This window comes from Epinephelus moara, chromosome 18, assembly GCF_006386435.1.
Source record: "Epinephelus moara isolate mb chromosome 18, YSFRI_EMoa_1.0, whole genome shotgun sequence".
In the NCBI taxonomy this organism is placed as follows: Eukaryota; Metazoa; Chordata; class Actinopteri; order Perciformes; family Serranidae; genus Epinephelus; species Epinephelus moara.
The window spans coordinates 13185592-13197713 of record NC_065523.1 but is presented as its reverse complement, the minus strand read 5'-3'; the positions used below and the strand labels follow the sequence as shown (position 1 = coordinate 13197713).

Here is a 12122-nt window from a genome sequence, read left to right as displayed (position 1 = left end):
ATCGGCTTCCACCTGCCCTGGGTGTGAGGATTTGATTTCTGACAGAATGTCTGCTCAGGGATTATGTGGGATTTGATATGAGCAGTGACACAGAAGTTCTAATGCTTCTCAAAGATTTCTTGACAATCCCTCCCATGATAAGCTATACTGTAGATGTCTACCTATTATTTGTTCTATTCATTCACTGTTGGTGAAAACATGAAGTGCAGTCTGTGTTCTGCCTTTAATATCTGCTCTCTCTCTTTGTCTCTCTCTCTCTTTTGTTTCTTCACAGTAACTCCTGGGTTCTTCTCACTTCACAAAAAGCCTCCCTCAAATCCCCAGACAACACGAGGGAAAAAAAAGGGAATAACATCTGTTTATCTGCATATTTCTATGTTCAAAAAACAAGAGGAAAAAACACAGAGATCGACAGAGGACAAAAAACATCTCAGAGGATGCGGAATTAGAAAGAACAAATTGCCACTGGAGGACCAAAGGGACAATAAACCTTTTCTCGCAGATCCACCAGCGTGGAGTCACCTCACCTGTACCTTCGGATTAAAGAGCAGGGTCATGTCCCAGTTGCCATGCGCATCGCCACGCTGACCTGCCTTCCCGGCCCTTCCCCCTTCCTCTTTCTATTGGCCCAGCTGCTATTGCGGCTCCTTCTCCCTGGGCCGGAGTTGGTGGGAGCCGCCTCCTCCTGCCCCTCCCTCTGCACCTGCTCCAACCAGGCCAGCCGAGTCATCTGCACCAGGCAAAACCTGGAGGAGGTGCCCGAAAGCATATCAGTCAACACACGATACCTCAACCTGCAGGAGAACTCGATACAGGTAAATATTGGCTGAAGGGAGATGCTCATCCGGTCAAATTATGTCATGTCAATGTTGATTTATGTCACGCATTTCATACATGATAATGAAAATACATATCACATGACAAAAAGTTCTGTATAGAATTATCAAAGAGACATACAGATATTACGATACCACAAACCTTCCTATGAGTTCTCAAAAGCAAATATACATGGCTGATATTTTTTAACTAACATATAAGAAAAATTGTCAGTACCCCCTGCAGTCCAAAGTGACCTGACGGTGTATTTGTACCCCCAGTTGAGAAACACTGGTGTAAATGACCACCAGATTCTCACTCAGAACTTGTCAAATACAGCTTGGTCAGTGGCCCAACATGTAAAACTGACGCACTGCTTCAGTGTCAGCTTTGGATGTCAGTTTCTGCCTGTTACATGCATACAGTGTCTCCAATTTTTTTTTTTACATGTTTGCAGGAATCTTACAGTGTACGCGTGTTACATACAGTGTCTTTTTAAAATAAACTTCCAGATGGGTTTAGGAACCAAAACTGCTTGATTAAGTTTAAGAAAAGATCATGGTTTGGATTAAAATAAGTACGTTTGTTAAAGGGAAACTGCCAATTTTAAACCAGCTTTGTATCACAACAATGTGGGTAGTAGGCCTGTGTGTAAATTAACTATTGTTAACTTACCTTCATCTTACCAGCGGCCAGATCTCTCTGCTCATCTCTCAGTTTAAATCGCTTGGTGACGCATTTCGCATCAACCAGCTGATTTCTGCTGTTGCTCCAGCTGATCAAATAGAAACCATGACTCTGTTACTGCATTGCCTATTTCTTGCCTTAAATGTCTTCAGAAACATATTTCAGTGCACTGTTTGGCTGTAATACGAGAATTTGTGAACAGGAAGTGGGCTCCATACTGCTACTGAAATACTGAAACCAAACTGTAAGACAGTTTAAATCAATTATGAACTAAGATTCTGTAACTGTGTTGCCCACTTCTCACCTCAAATGTTTTCAGCAACATGTTTTAGCTAACAGTTTAACTGTAATTCAAAATCCATTGACAGCCATATTGTTTCCTGTGTCAAAACAGCCAAGCTAGCCTTTTGTCACCCACCAGAAAAAGCGTTTATGGGTTCAATGCGGTGTAAAGCATTCTGGTAATTGTAGGTTTTCTACCTCTTGAGCAAACCTGAATGCCACAGCCCTTTTCCTCAGTTTTCTTTAGTCATGTGGCACAAATTTTAAAAGTATTTGCATCTTTCTACTGCATAGACAGCCCTGTTTTATGAGAGGGCCATCTTTCCAACAGTGAAATACTTCTTTAAGTTATTTAACTTAGAGTATGTTAACTGCATAACGTGGTCACGTGACATGGTTAAAATAACTCAGCACTGACCTTTGATTTCACAAGGAACATGAGCTGTGCTATCTTGGGTGGAAGCCCGGTGTTTGTTTGATGCATTCAATAACGCTGACCTCCTATGCGGACTTTTTCGCTCTTTATACCACATCAGTTGCTCTAAGTGTCTAATATTGCCACAGATGAATTTATACTGGAGTTAGCCGAAAGCTCGATGCATCTCACAAAGATGCCTTAGGGTGCCCTGTGTGTTGGTATCAGACACCAAGCGCCGACAATTAATGACTAGGGAATGAGAGCAGGTTGAAATTACACAGAGAAAACACACATTTGATCACCTCAGTGTTCCTTGTTTTCACTGCTTCTTTTCAGCACGTAGCCTAATGACACATCTAAATGCGATCTCATTTATTATCATCAAGAGAGAAGCCTGTGTGGCAGATTCAAAGAGCACAAACAATACACAGTTAAATCCGCACAGACACATACAGTATATGTGCCTTTAACACTTGCGTATGCATTTCTTTTGCCTATTATCGGAGGGAACATTCGCTTTTGCAGCCAGTTGTGGATGTTAGGATTAACTTGTTGGTACAGGTTTTCTCTTGGAAACTTTACTTCTGAGAAAAGACAGAAACGTAAACGGTGATAATGGTAGAAAAAGGCACTTAAGCCTCTGCTGAACTGAGGGAATACTTTATGAATTGAAAGCAAGGCATATTTCCATGACACCGGGCTGCCTTTTGTATGCATTACCAATTTATCTAGAGTCCCTAGACAGCGTTATGTGGCTTTACAGCTGCAAGGGAAGATCATTTAACCACAGACCATCAATACAAAGCACATGAATCTCTACATTTATAAACAGAGTGGGTTGATTTTACTCTTTGCAGCAGCATTTGAAGTAAATGGAGCCCTCCTCATGTTGCTGACAGTGCTTTGTTCTTTTGTGATTTTAAAGTCATTTCCACTCCATTTTATCTCCTCTAATGAAAAGCAACGAGTTTCCTATACATTGTTAAAATTGTCCAGTGCATCTCTCATCGCGCCAAACTGCTCTGTTCGTCTGGACGGAGCACTCTGATGTCCTCTATTCCTCTGAGAAAACATCTTATTAAACATTATGTGACGTTAGCGGAGCATAAAGGGGACATTACGCCACGTGATTTAGTATGTGAGGTTTTTCGGAGATGCTGTTCACATGGAAGACATATTAAAGAAATAATAACGATATTCGTTGCATTTCGTTTTTAGCCTACAAATTCCGATTCGGTTTGTTGTATCCTGCAGCCCCACTTGAAATGATTAAAAATCTAAAAATGTTTTAACACCTGAAGGCATCCTAGATTCTCTGGCTTATTTTTTCCTTCACTGAGTACCCTGAGAGTAAAGCCTTGACAGCTCCCACCCCCTCTTAATATCTCCTCCCCTCCTTCTCTCTCCCCCCTTCTTTGCCTATCGTCCCCCCCCTACTCCTGCTCTACATACAGAAGCAGCAGTGGCCTGACTCCAGGAGTCTCCGTGTGTCTCACACAGGGCTTTGGCCACACATATCTCAAACAATCAGAGATTTAAGGGGCTTTTAGTCGCGCTCACTTGCTGTGCGTCTTTGACTTCCCACCAACTAAGCTCCAGTTGGGACGCACTGATGCTAGTGTGTGCTGTCCAGGGCCCATGGCGCCCATGATTTCCAGAATCATGTCTTCTTGCAAAAAAACATCTCTATTTGTTGTTCATTTGCAAAACAGATTAAAGAAAAGTGTCTTGTTAAATACACCAAGACAGTTTTGAAAATGTGTTCATTTACTATCATAGTTTTGTCTTACATGGCAATTTGTGGTGACGCTTCATGTGAATAGTCCAACTCTGATAATCAGCTAATTATCAAGGGATTATAATGTGTCAGTAGAAGGTCCCCTGAGTCTCACTGAAACAACAGTGTGAAAAGCACTTTAGTGCCTGGAGCAGGCACTGAAATAAGGTCAGGGTTAGCAATAGGACAGGGTTTACGCCAGGTTTAGTGAAGTGCTTAGAGATAAAGTGCTTAATGCCTCCTTTTTGTCACATGATTATTGAATATAAGCATTTAACTACAAATGAAGTGCGATTTTTTCTTTGTTTTTTGCCATTTTTCTAGCCTGGTTCCAGACCATAGACCCCGCCCATTCAACTGAGTAGGCTTGCATCTCTGGTCTGGCATACTGCAATGAATTTGCGATTTACCTCGTCCAAACGCTGGACGGACCAATGAACGCCGGGGGTGGGGGCGGGTCTAGCGATTAGCCAATCAGCGCCACGCTGATGTCAAGCTGTATGCCGGTGGGTAACTGGTGAGGATAGCAACAATGGCGACCGCTACAGATCCTACAGACCACATTAACGATGCTATCGAGGTATTTCGCCACTACTCGCGTTAATGGAGGACCAAATTAAGGAAGCTGCTAAACTGGATTTAACGGCGATGCAGCTGGGCGTGCACGACGACGGAGACATTTTAAACGGGCAATGCTCGCTTGTTTTCGGCACCCCCGAGGCATGGATACTAATGACGTCAGATTCTGGGTGAGTCGTTTATCTCTACTGATTGGTTAGGGACAAATCAAATTCCCTTCCCCTTGTAAATCGCCTTCAATGGAGGCGATGTCAGACTGAAGGTTCTGGGAGCTTCAGTCTGACACTCAGGCTACCATTTTTCACCACCAGTACCACAGATGGTGTGCCTTGCTGTGGCACCTGATTATACACCAGGTTGTGGGTGGAGTTTGGAGAGCCTTACCTTTGCCACTGAGGACCGAATTCTCAAAAGGATTGCGTGGCTTTTGCAGCCGCTAAACCCGTAAAAATGGAGCAAACAGATACCGTCTAATTCACAAAGCACACGCAGAGGGTGAAATGCTCCATTAACTGCACTTCCAAGCAGATTGCGTCTCGGTGTTCCAGTGTTATTTGCACGTATTTAAATGAGGTAATATGCATATATTTGGCACAAAAATTGCCCCTTTCTATGCAAATGAGCCTTTAGAAAGCTGGTGCAAACTGGGCGCTCCTCTGTGGAAGCCTCTCGCCCAGACTTTCCAGTGATCGTGGCAGCAGTGATCGTCTGTTAAATCAGTCTGTAAATAATATTTTGACATTATTATTATAATCATTATTACTTTAATGGCATCCGAAGATAGTGATGCATTGAACAGGTGACAGTCTGCGGTCGTTCTAAAAACGCACTTCTGTCACGCACTTTAAAAGCAACTTTCAATAATTTATTTTACCAAACGAGGGAAACAAACCATTGTTCTGCCACGGTGTTCTTGGCGCAAAGCCAGTATTTATACTTTGCCATGTGGCTAATTTCAATCAGGGGCAAATCAGGGCCAAACTGCACTCAGCTGCCAAACTTTGTGGGCGTGTTTGCGCTGGTATATCATTAGCGCAATATCCTTTGTGAAGAGGACGGAGCACACTACGGGTGCAAGTGAAGTGCAATTCAAGGTGCTATCAGTGGCTGCAGTTCATTCTTTGTGAATTAGGCCCTGAGTATTTTTTGTCCTTTAGTTTGGCAGTGAAACTAAATCTGAGCTTAGGGAATCTTCAAAACAAAAAAAGACAACTGTGCTTGTTAGCAGGTTAGGGTTAGGGTTTTGGGTTTTACTGTCCATCACCCAAAATATATTGTTTTATCAATAACATGGAAGCTCCAATATGGAGGCCAGGGTGCCCCCCCCCCCCCCCCCCCCCCCAGAGCCAGAACATCGACTGGGAGACACACAAGTAAAAGTGGCTGGTGTTGCTGTCAGCAGTCAGTGGGAGTCTGTCTGAAAAGCCCACCTTCCCCTGCAGATAGCAGCATTAGTCACTGGAGTGGAAAGTTCAGCTGTTACCACTATGAGCAGAGAAATGAATTATTTATATTTGCATGGTTTGCTTATTTAAACATGCGTTTAGCCATGTTTGTGCCTGTGAATCATTAATTGACTACCTTTTTTTTTTCTTTACATGATTTTATAATGTTTTGCTCATCCACACCATCTCTAAATTTAATAATATAAAAATAATATGTCAGTATTACAACTTCATATCTGTTAAATTTCTATATCTAATGATATGGCTATCATAAATTAAATATTAATGATCAATTAAATTGTACTTTTGGGAAAGCTTATACTGTATGTGATCCTTAAGAAACTGATAAATAGTAAAATAAATTCAATGAGCCTCAGCTGTTTCTACTCAAATATGTTTAATACAACACAAATCTGATATCAGTGAAGCCTGTGACTCAGCACACATGCATGGAAAGGGACATATCAAACACTTAAATACAGAGCAATCATTTCAGCCTCATACAGTATCTGTCCCACGTCATTCAGATCCTTGTATCATCATGTCACCAGACAAGAGTCAAAGTGTGAGTGTCACTCGGGAGCCTCAACAAAGTTGACATCTTATCATCCAGACAGACAGGAGCCATGGGTGCGTTACCAAACAGGCCTACTTGGCTCAGGCCCAGGGACCCAAGGGCTCGAGGGGCCCCTAAGCCAGAGCCTCTGTGTGAAGTTGATGTTATTAACTTTGCATTTCTTGTCAAATGGCTTAGTCATCATGTCAATAACAGCTCCCCAAAAGTCCTAAAAAGAAAAACTCAAGGAATAGTTTAAATGTTAATGCTGAAGATGTCACAAGAAAGAAACCTCCATGATACATTTTAAGTGAGTGTTTTTACCCCCTCAGTTTATCCTTAGGATTTTAAATGAGCTGAGATGGGCCCCTCAATTCAGTAGGGGCTCATACACATCTGGGCCCAAGGGCTCATTATGTCATAATCCGCCTATGGCATGAGCCTCTCAACATAAAACATGCCAATTGTGAAGGGCACTGATGCTTCTTAGATCAACTACATGTCCATGCACAAATGAAACACTCCTATGAGACACAGAATCAAACATTCTTTATGATAAAAAAAAAAATCCTTCACAGTAATAACGTATGATGGTTTTAATTGTGTTTTGTTTTTGTAATTCAAAAGGAAATTAGAACCAGAGCCAAATGTGCATAGATGACCTACACATCTGTTTTTAAATCTACATGAATCATTCTACATGTTGTACAATAACGTCATCATTATCTGTTCCTCTCTAGGTCATCAAGTCAGACACTTTCAAGCACTTGAGGCACCTTGAGATCCTCCAGCTCTCCAAGAATCAGATCCGTCAGATCGAAGTCGGAGCATTCAATGGCCTCCCCAACCTCAACACACTGGAGCTCTTCGACAACCGCCTCACACTGGTGCCATCACATGCCTTTGAGTACCTCAGCAAGCTGCGGGAGCTGTGGCTGCGCAACAACCCCATTGAGACTCTGCCGGGCTATGCCTTCCACCGTGTACCCTCGCTACGTCGCCTGGACCTGGGTGAGCTCAAGAAGTTGGATTTCATCTCTGACGCAGCCTTTGTGGGCCTCATCAATCTACGCTACCTGAACCTGGGCATGTGCGGGCTGAAGGACATTCCCAAACTGACAGCCCTTGTTCGTTTGGAGGAGCTGGAGCTGTCCGGAAACCGACTGGAGATCATCCGACCCGGCTCCTTCCAGGGCCTGGTGTCCCTCCGCAAGCTGTGGCTAATGCACTCACAGGTGTCCGTCATCGAGCGCAATGCCTTCGATGACTTGAAAAACCTGGAAGAACTCAACCTATCCCATAACTCCCTGCACTCATTGCCCCATGACCTCTTCACACCCCTTCACCAGCTGGAGAGGGTACACCTTAACCACAACCCCTGGATCTGCAACTGTGATGTGCTTTGGCTTAGTTGGTGGCTAAAAGAGACGGTGCCCAGCAACACCACCTGCTGTGCTCGCTGCCATGCTCCCCCATTCCTGAAGGGCAAGTACATTGGAGAGCTTGACCAGAGCCACTTCACCTGCTATGCGCCGGTCATCGTGGAGCCACCTACAGACCTCAATGTCACTGAGGGTATGGCCGCTGAGCTCAAGTGTCGCACAAGCACCTCCACAACATCTGTCAACTGGATCACCCCTAATGGCACACTAATGACCCATGGCTCTTACAGAGTGCGGATATCCGTCCTGCATGATGGCACACTCAACTTCACGAATGTCACCCTGCGTGACACGGGCCAGTACACCTGCATGGTCACCAATGCTGCTGGCAATACCACGGCGACTGCTGTCCTCAATGTCACCGCTGCTGATGCCAGCGTCAACTACACCTATTTTACAACAGTCACAGTGGAAACAGTGGAGACCCCAGGAGAAGAAGAGTCTGCGTTGGTAGCCATTAATGAGACATTTATTCGTGTTCACCCTGGCCCCACGCCCTCGGGACACCTGTGGCCAGAGGGTGTTTCTACCACAGCCTCCTCTCTGTCAGCAGGCTGGTCCCCCTCCTCTCCTCGGGCCACCCGACCCACCTTCACTGTGCCATTCACTGAGCCAGGCTTCTCGGGCCTGGATGATGTGATGAAGACCACCAAGATCATCATTGGCTGCTTCGTAGCCATTACCTTCATGGCAGCGGTGATGCTGGTGGTGTTCTATAAGTTGAGGAAGCAGCATCAGCTGCACAAACACCATGGCCCTTCTCGTGCCATTGAGATCATCAATGTGGAGGATGAGCTGGGGGCTGGGGCCAGTGGGCGGGGCAGTGGCATCTCAGGAGGCTCCACCGTGACGCAGAGCGGAAGCAGTGGAATAGGAGGAGGCCAGAGCCTCAGGCTGCACCACCCAGAGATAGTCAACCTGCCAAACCTGGCCCGATCAGAGCACCTCAACCATTACTACAAAACCCCTCACTTCAACAACAACATGATGGGCCTGGGAATGGGCACTGGCACTGGTGTGGGCCTCAACAACAACAACAACCCCTCGCCTTGCTCTCAGTCTCAGAACACATCCAAATCCTGTTCCCAGGTTCCAACCAGTGGAGGAACACCCACAGGTGGCACCCTGCCCTCCCCTGTGCCCCTGCCCCAGATGGGTCTCCATAGTTCTCTGAAAGGCCTTATGGGGAAAAGCCAGAATGAGCCCCTGCTTTTTAAGAGCGGCTCCAAGGAAAATGTGCAAGAGACTCAAATTTGAGTAAAAGTGAGAGTGGAAGTAAGAGGTAAGAAAGACAAGATGCTGGTAGAGACAAAAAAGAGCCTGTGAGACCGAGTATATGAGACTGATTGTAGCCTACTGTCCTCACGGACAGATTCCAGAAAAGATTATATTTCACATAGTCGCTGCTTTGTGTTGTCAATCTGTTGACAGAGAGAAGCAGAGAGGAAGACTGAAGGAGACAGAGTACGATATCTGATCAGCACTAGTCCCACCAATAGCATCCGCACATTCTGTTCAACTAAATCAGACACAGACATATACGATGGAAACCACGAACATCATAATCATTCAGTTTCCTGTGCAGCCTGCTATAGTCTTTGCCAAAGTCCAAGATCATGCCAACTCTTTTCATTTGCGTCCACAATCACAGTGGATAGCTATGAATAAAACACATGAGCCTCTCTAGGTTTTTCTCCAGATTGCTTCGTATATTTCCAGACACATTCAGTGTATATATTCAGAGGGAGACATAATATTGGCCATTGAACATGTTGTCAGATTAGTGTTTGGCAGAGACACTGAATAACAAACAATGGTTTGGGTGAGCGGTACGGTCCCAGGTTTCCAGGAAGCACTAAAACAAAACAGAGAAAGCAAAATTAGAGCAGTGCAGCGACTCTGTCCAGGACACACGTATCAGAGTAGTACTTTGCAGGGAGCCAGAACAACAACAATTGTTTTTTTGTTTTTTTCCAGAGCAGTTTCACTCTCACTATCTCACTTTTTTTTCCCTTTCACACCGTACTGGCTACTGTCTTCTTTGAAGGAGGAGAGAAACTGAGTGGGTTATCATGGGAAAAGGAAAAATCCCGTGGCATAAAGGACAATGAGAGATATAAAAAGGACCGAAAGTACATATTATATATACCGTAAATATATTTTCATTCAAAGAAATAAATTATAAAGAATCTTTATCAAGCTTCTGACTGAAAACTACAACGTCTGAAGAATATATTAAAAAAAAAAAAAGAAGTACACACAGCTGTTGTAGTGGCCCTCCCTTACAACTTTTCCGAACTTGGAACAAGATGGCCGCTCCGACTGTGCTACATAAGGACACGTGTAGGAGAGTGGCATCCGTTTAGAGGGAGCTAAAACAAAAACCTGGCAAAGTGTTTGAGTGAATTTATTTTGGTCTCGACTTTTTTGTAGCCACACAAAGTGTTTTCCCTCTCCTGTCGCATTCACATAAACAGGGTCATTGGAGACGGGAGATCTTTACGCTCTACTGCAAAAATATGAAATACGACTACGGCTCTTCATTATTTGGTATACAGTGTAGCTATAGCATTAATAATAATGATCATAATGGTAATAATGATAACAAGCTTTAGCTTTATTTGTCATAGTGATCATTTAATGATGAGCACATTAAATGATCAACAATATGTTACAATATTTTATTGTAAAATGTTGCACATGCTAGTTTAGCATGCTCCCTAAAGACAAAATCTAGATTTGCTTAACATTTCAGCAGTATTGTATAACAATGATGATATGACACATTATTGTTATTATGTTATCATTATTATCATTCATATGACTATTATTATTACTACTTGTGCCTAGCTGAGAAGTACTTCTTTTTTCATTTGTATATGACACTGAAGTTGTTTTGTGACTGATCCTGTTGGACTCCGGCTAATGAACGGCAGTGGGACGGACTCAGCGTGTCACTAAGTGAACTCCACATGCATCAGCAGGAAATAACCTGGCCCTCAAAATGGCTTCCTCAGTCCAGCCCCTCACTGACTCGTCTGCTCTGATGTCTCAAGCAGTCAGGAACCCTCATGTTATCACGCATTAAAGACAGGACATGAACCTTTGATGAAGACTGCTCCTTTGCAGGGGATTATTTCACAACTGTATCTCAGTGTTATCGTGTGTGAGTGGATTTCATGGCAGCAGGGAGCTAAATGGACGACAGGCATTGCCAAGCGTTTTTAAAGGTAAGCGAAGCTCGTTCAGTGAAGAAGGTGACATACAGACAGAGTATACAGTGGTGGGAGAATTTTTTTCTAAAGAAAAAGGACAATTAAATGAAAAAATATAGAACCTTATAGATCTCTTTTAAAAAAACAAAATTATTATGATAAGTGTTTTTCATTTTGGGTTTTTATCTAGTTTGATTATTTTCTGTTTTTTTAAATCAAGTGATATCTTTATTGTAATATTGTTATTGTTATTATAATTAGCTAATTACACTGGTTATAATTATGAGAGATGTTCTGTTAGCAGAGGTCACTTTGAAAATTAAAAAAACCTGGCACATAAAATGGCAGTTGAAGTCTGTGAAATTTGGTGGCTATTTTTTTTTCCTCCTTTTTGTTCTAATCAACTTTAATTGTGGTATCACTGTTTGTATCCCTTTGGCTCTGCTTGAGATGAGACATAGCGAATGTGAAATGGTCAGCACTGGGTCCTTTTTTTTCTGCACAGGGGGACAGGAAAGGCCCTGCTCTGGTTTACAAGCTCACTCACACTCGCTCTGTGCTTTCCTGAATGTCATCGCCATCACAGTGCTCCGAGTGCGATTGCGCTATGTCAACACCTCGTTGCCATGACTACACACTCGGACAAATGCGCCAAACGGCGTCACCATCGGCGCCTCGTAAGGCACCCCGTTGCCCCTTGTCAGTCACGTTCCTTTTAGGTGCCATATCTTGACGAGCCGACCAGTGTTCCTTCAATGGTAGCAAATCAACCTGAGCATTGTACCCATGTCCTCACATAAAACGCCCCCTCCTCCTCCCCTCCAACCCCTCAGCATCCTGCCATCAGGTTTCCCTGGCAACTGTTGCCGCTGCGACAGCCCTTATCACAGTGTCTTGATTTTGGT

At 43.8% G+C, this 12122-nt stretch overlaps 1 protein-coding gene across 2 annotated transcripts in view; it reads left to right on the top strand.

Moving 5' to 3' along the window:
* Positions 1–11540, top strand: part of lrrc4ba (leucine rich repeat containing 4Ba) — a 39727-nt gene extending 28187 nt beyond the window's left edge. For both annotated transcript variants that reach the window (XM_050070146.1, XM_050070147.1), the window contains exons 2-3: positions 275–815; positions 7301–11540. In XM_050070146.1, coding sequence (XP_049926103.1) covers positions 570–815; positions 7301–9259 — 2205 coding nt within the window. In that variant the 5' untranslated portion in view covers positions 275–569 and the 3' untranslated portion in view covers positions 9260–11540. The remainder of the gene's footprint in view (positions 1–274; positions 816–7300) is intronic.
* The last annotated feature ends 582 nt before the right edge of the window (positions 11541–12122 follow it).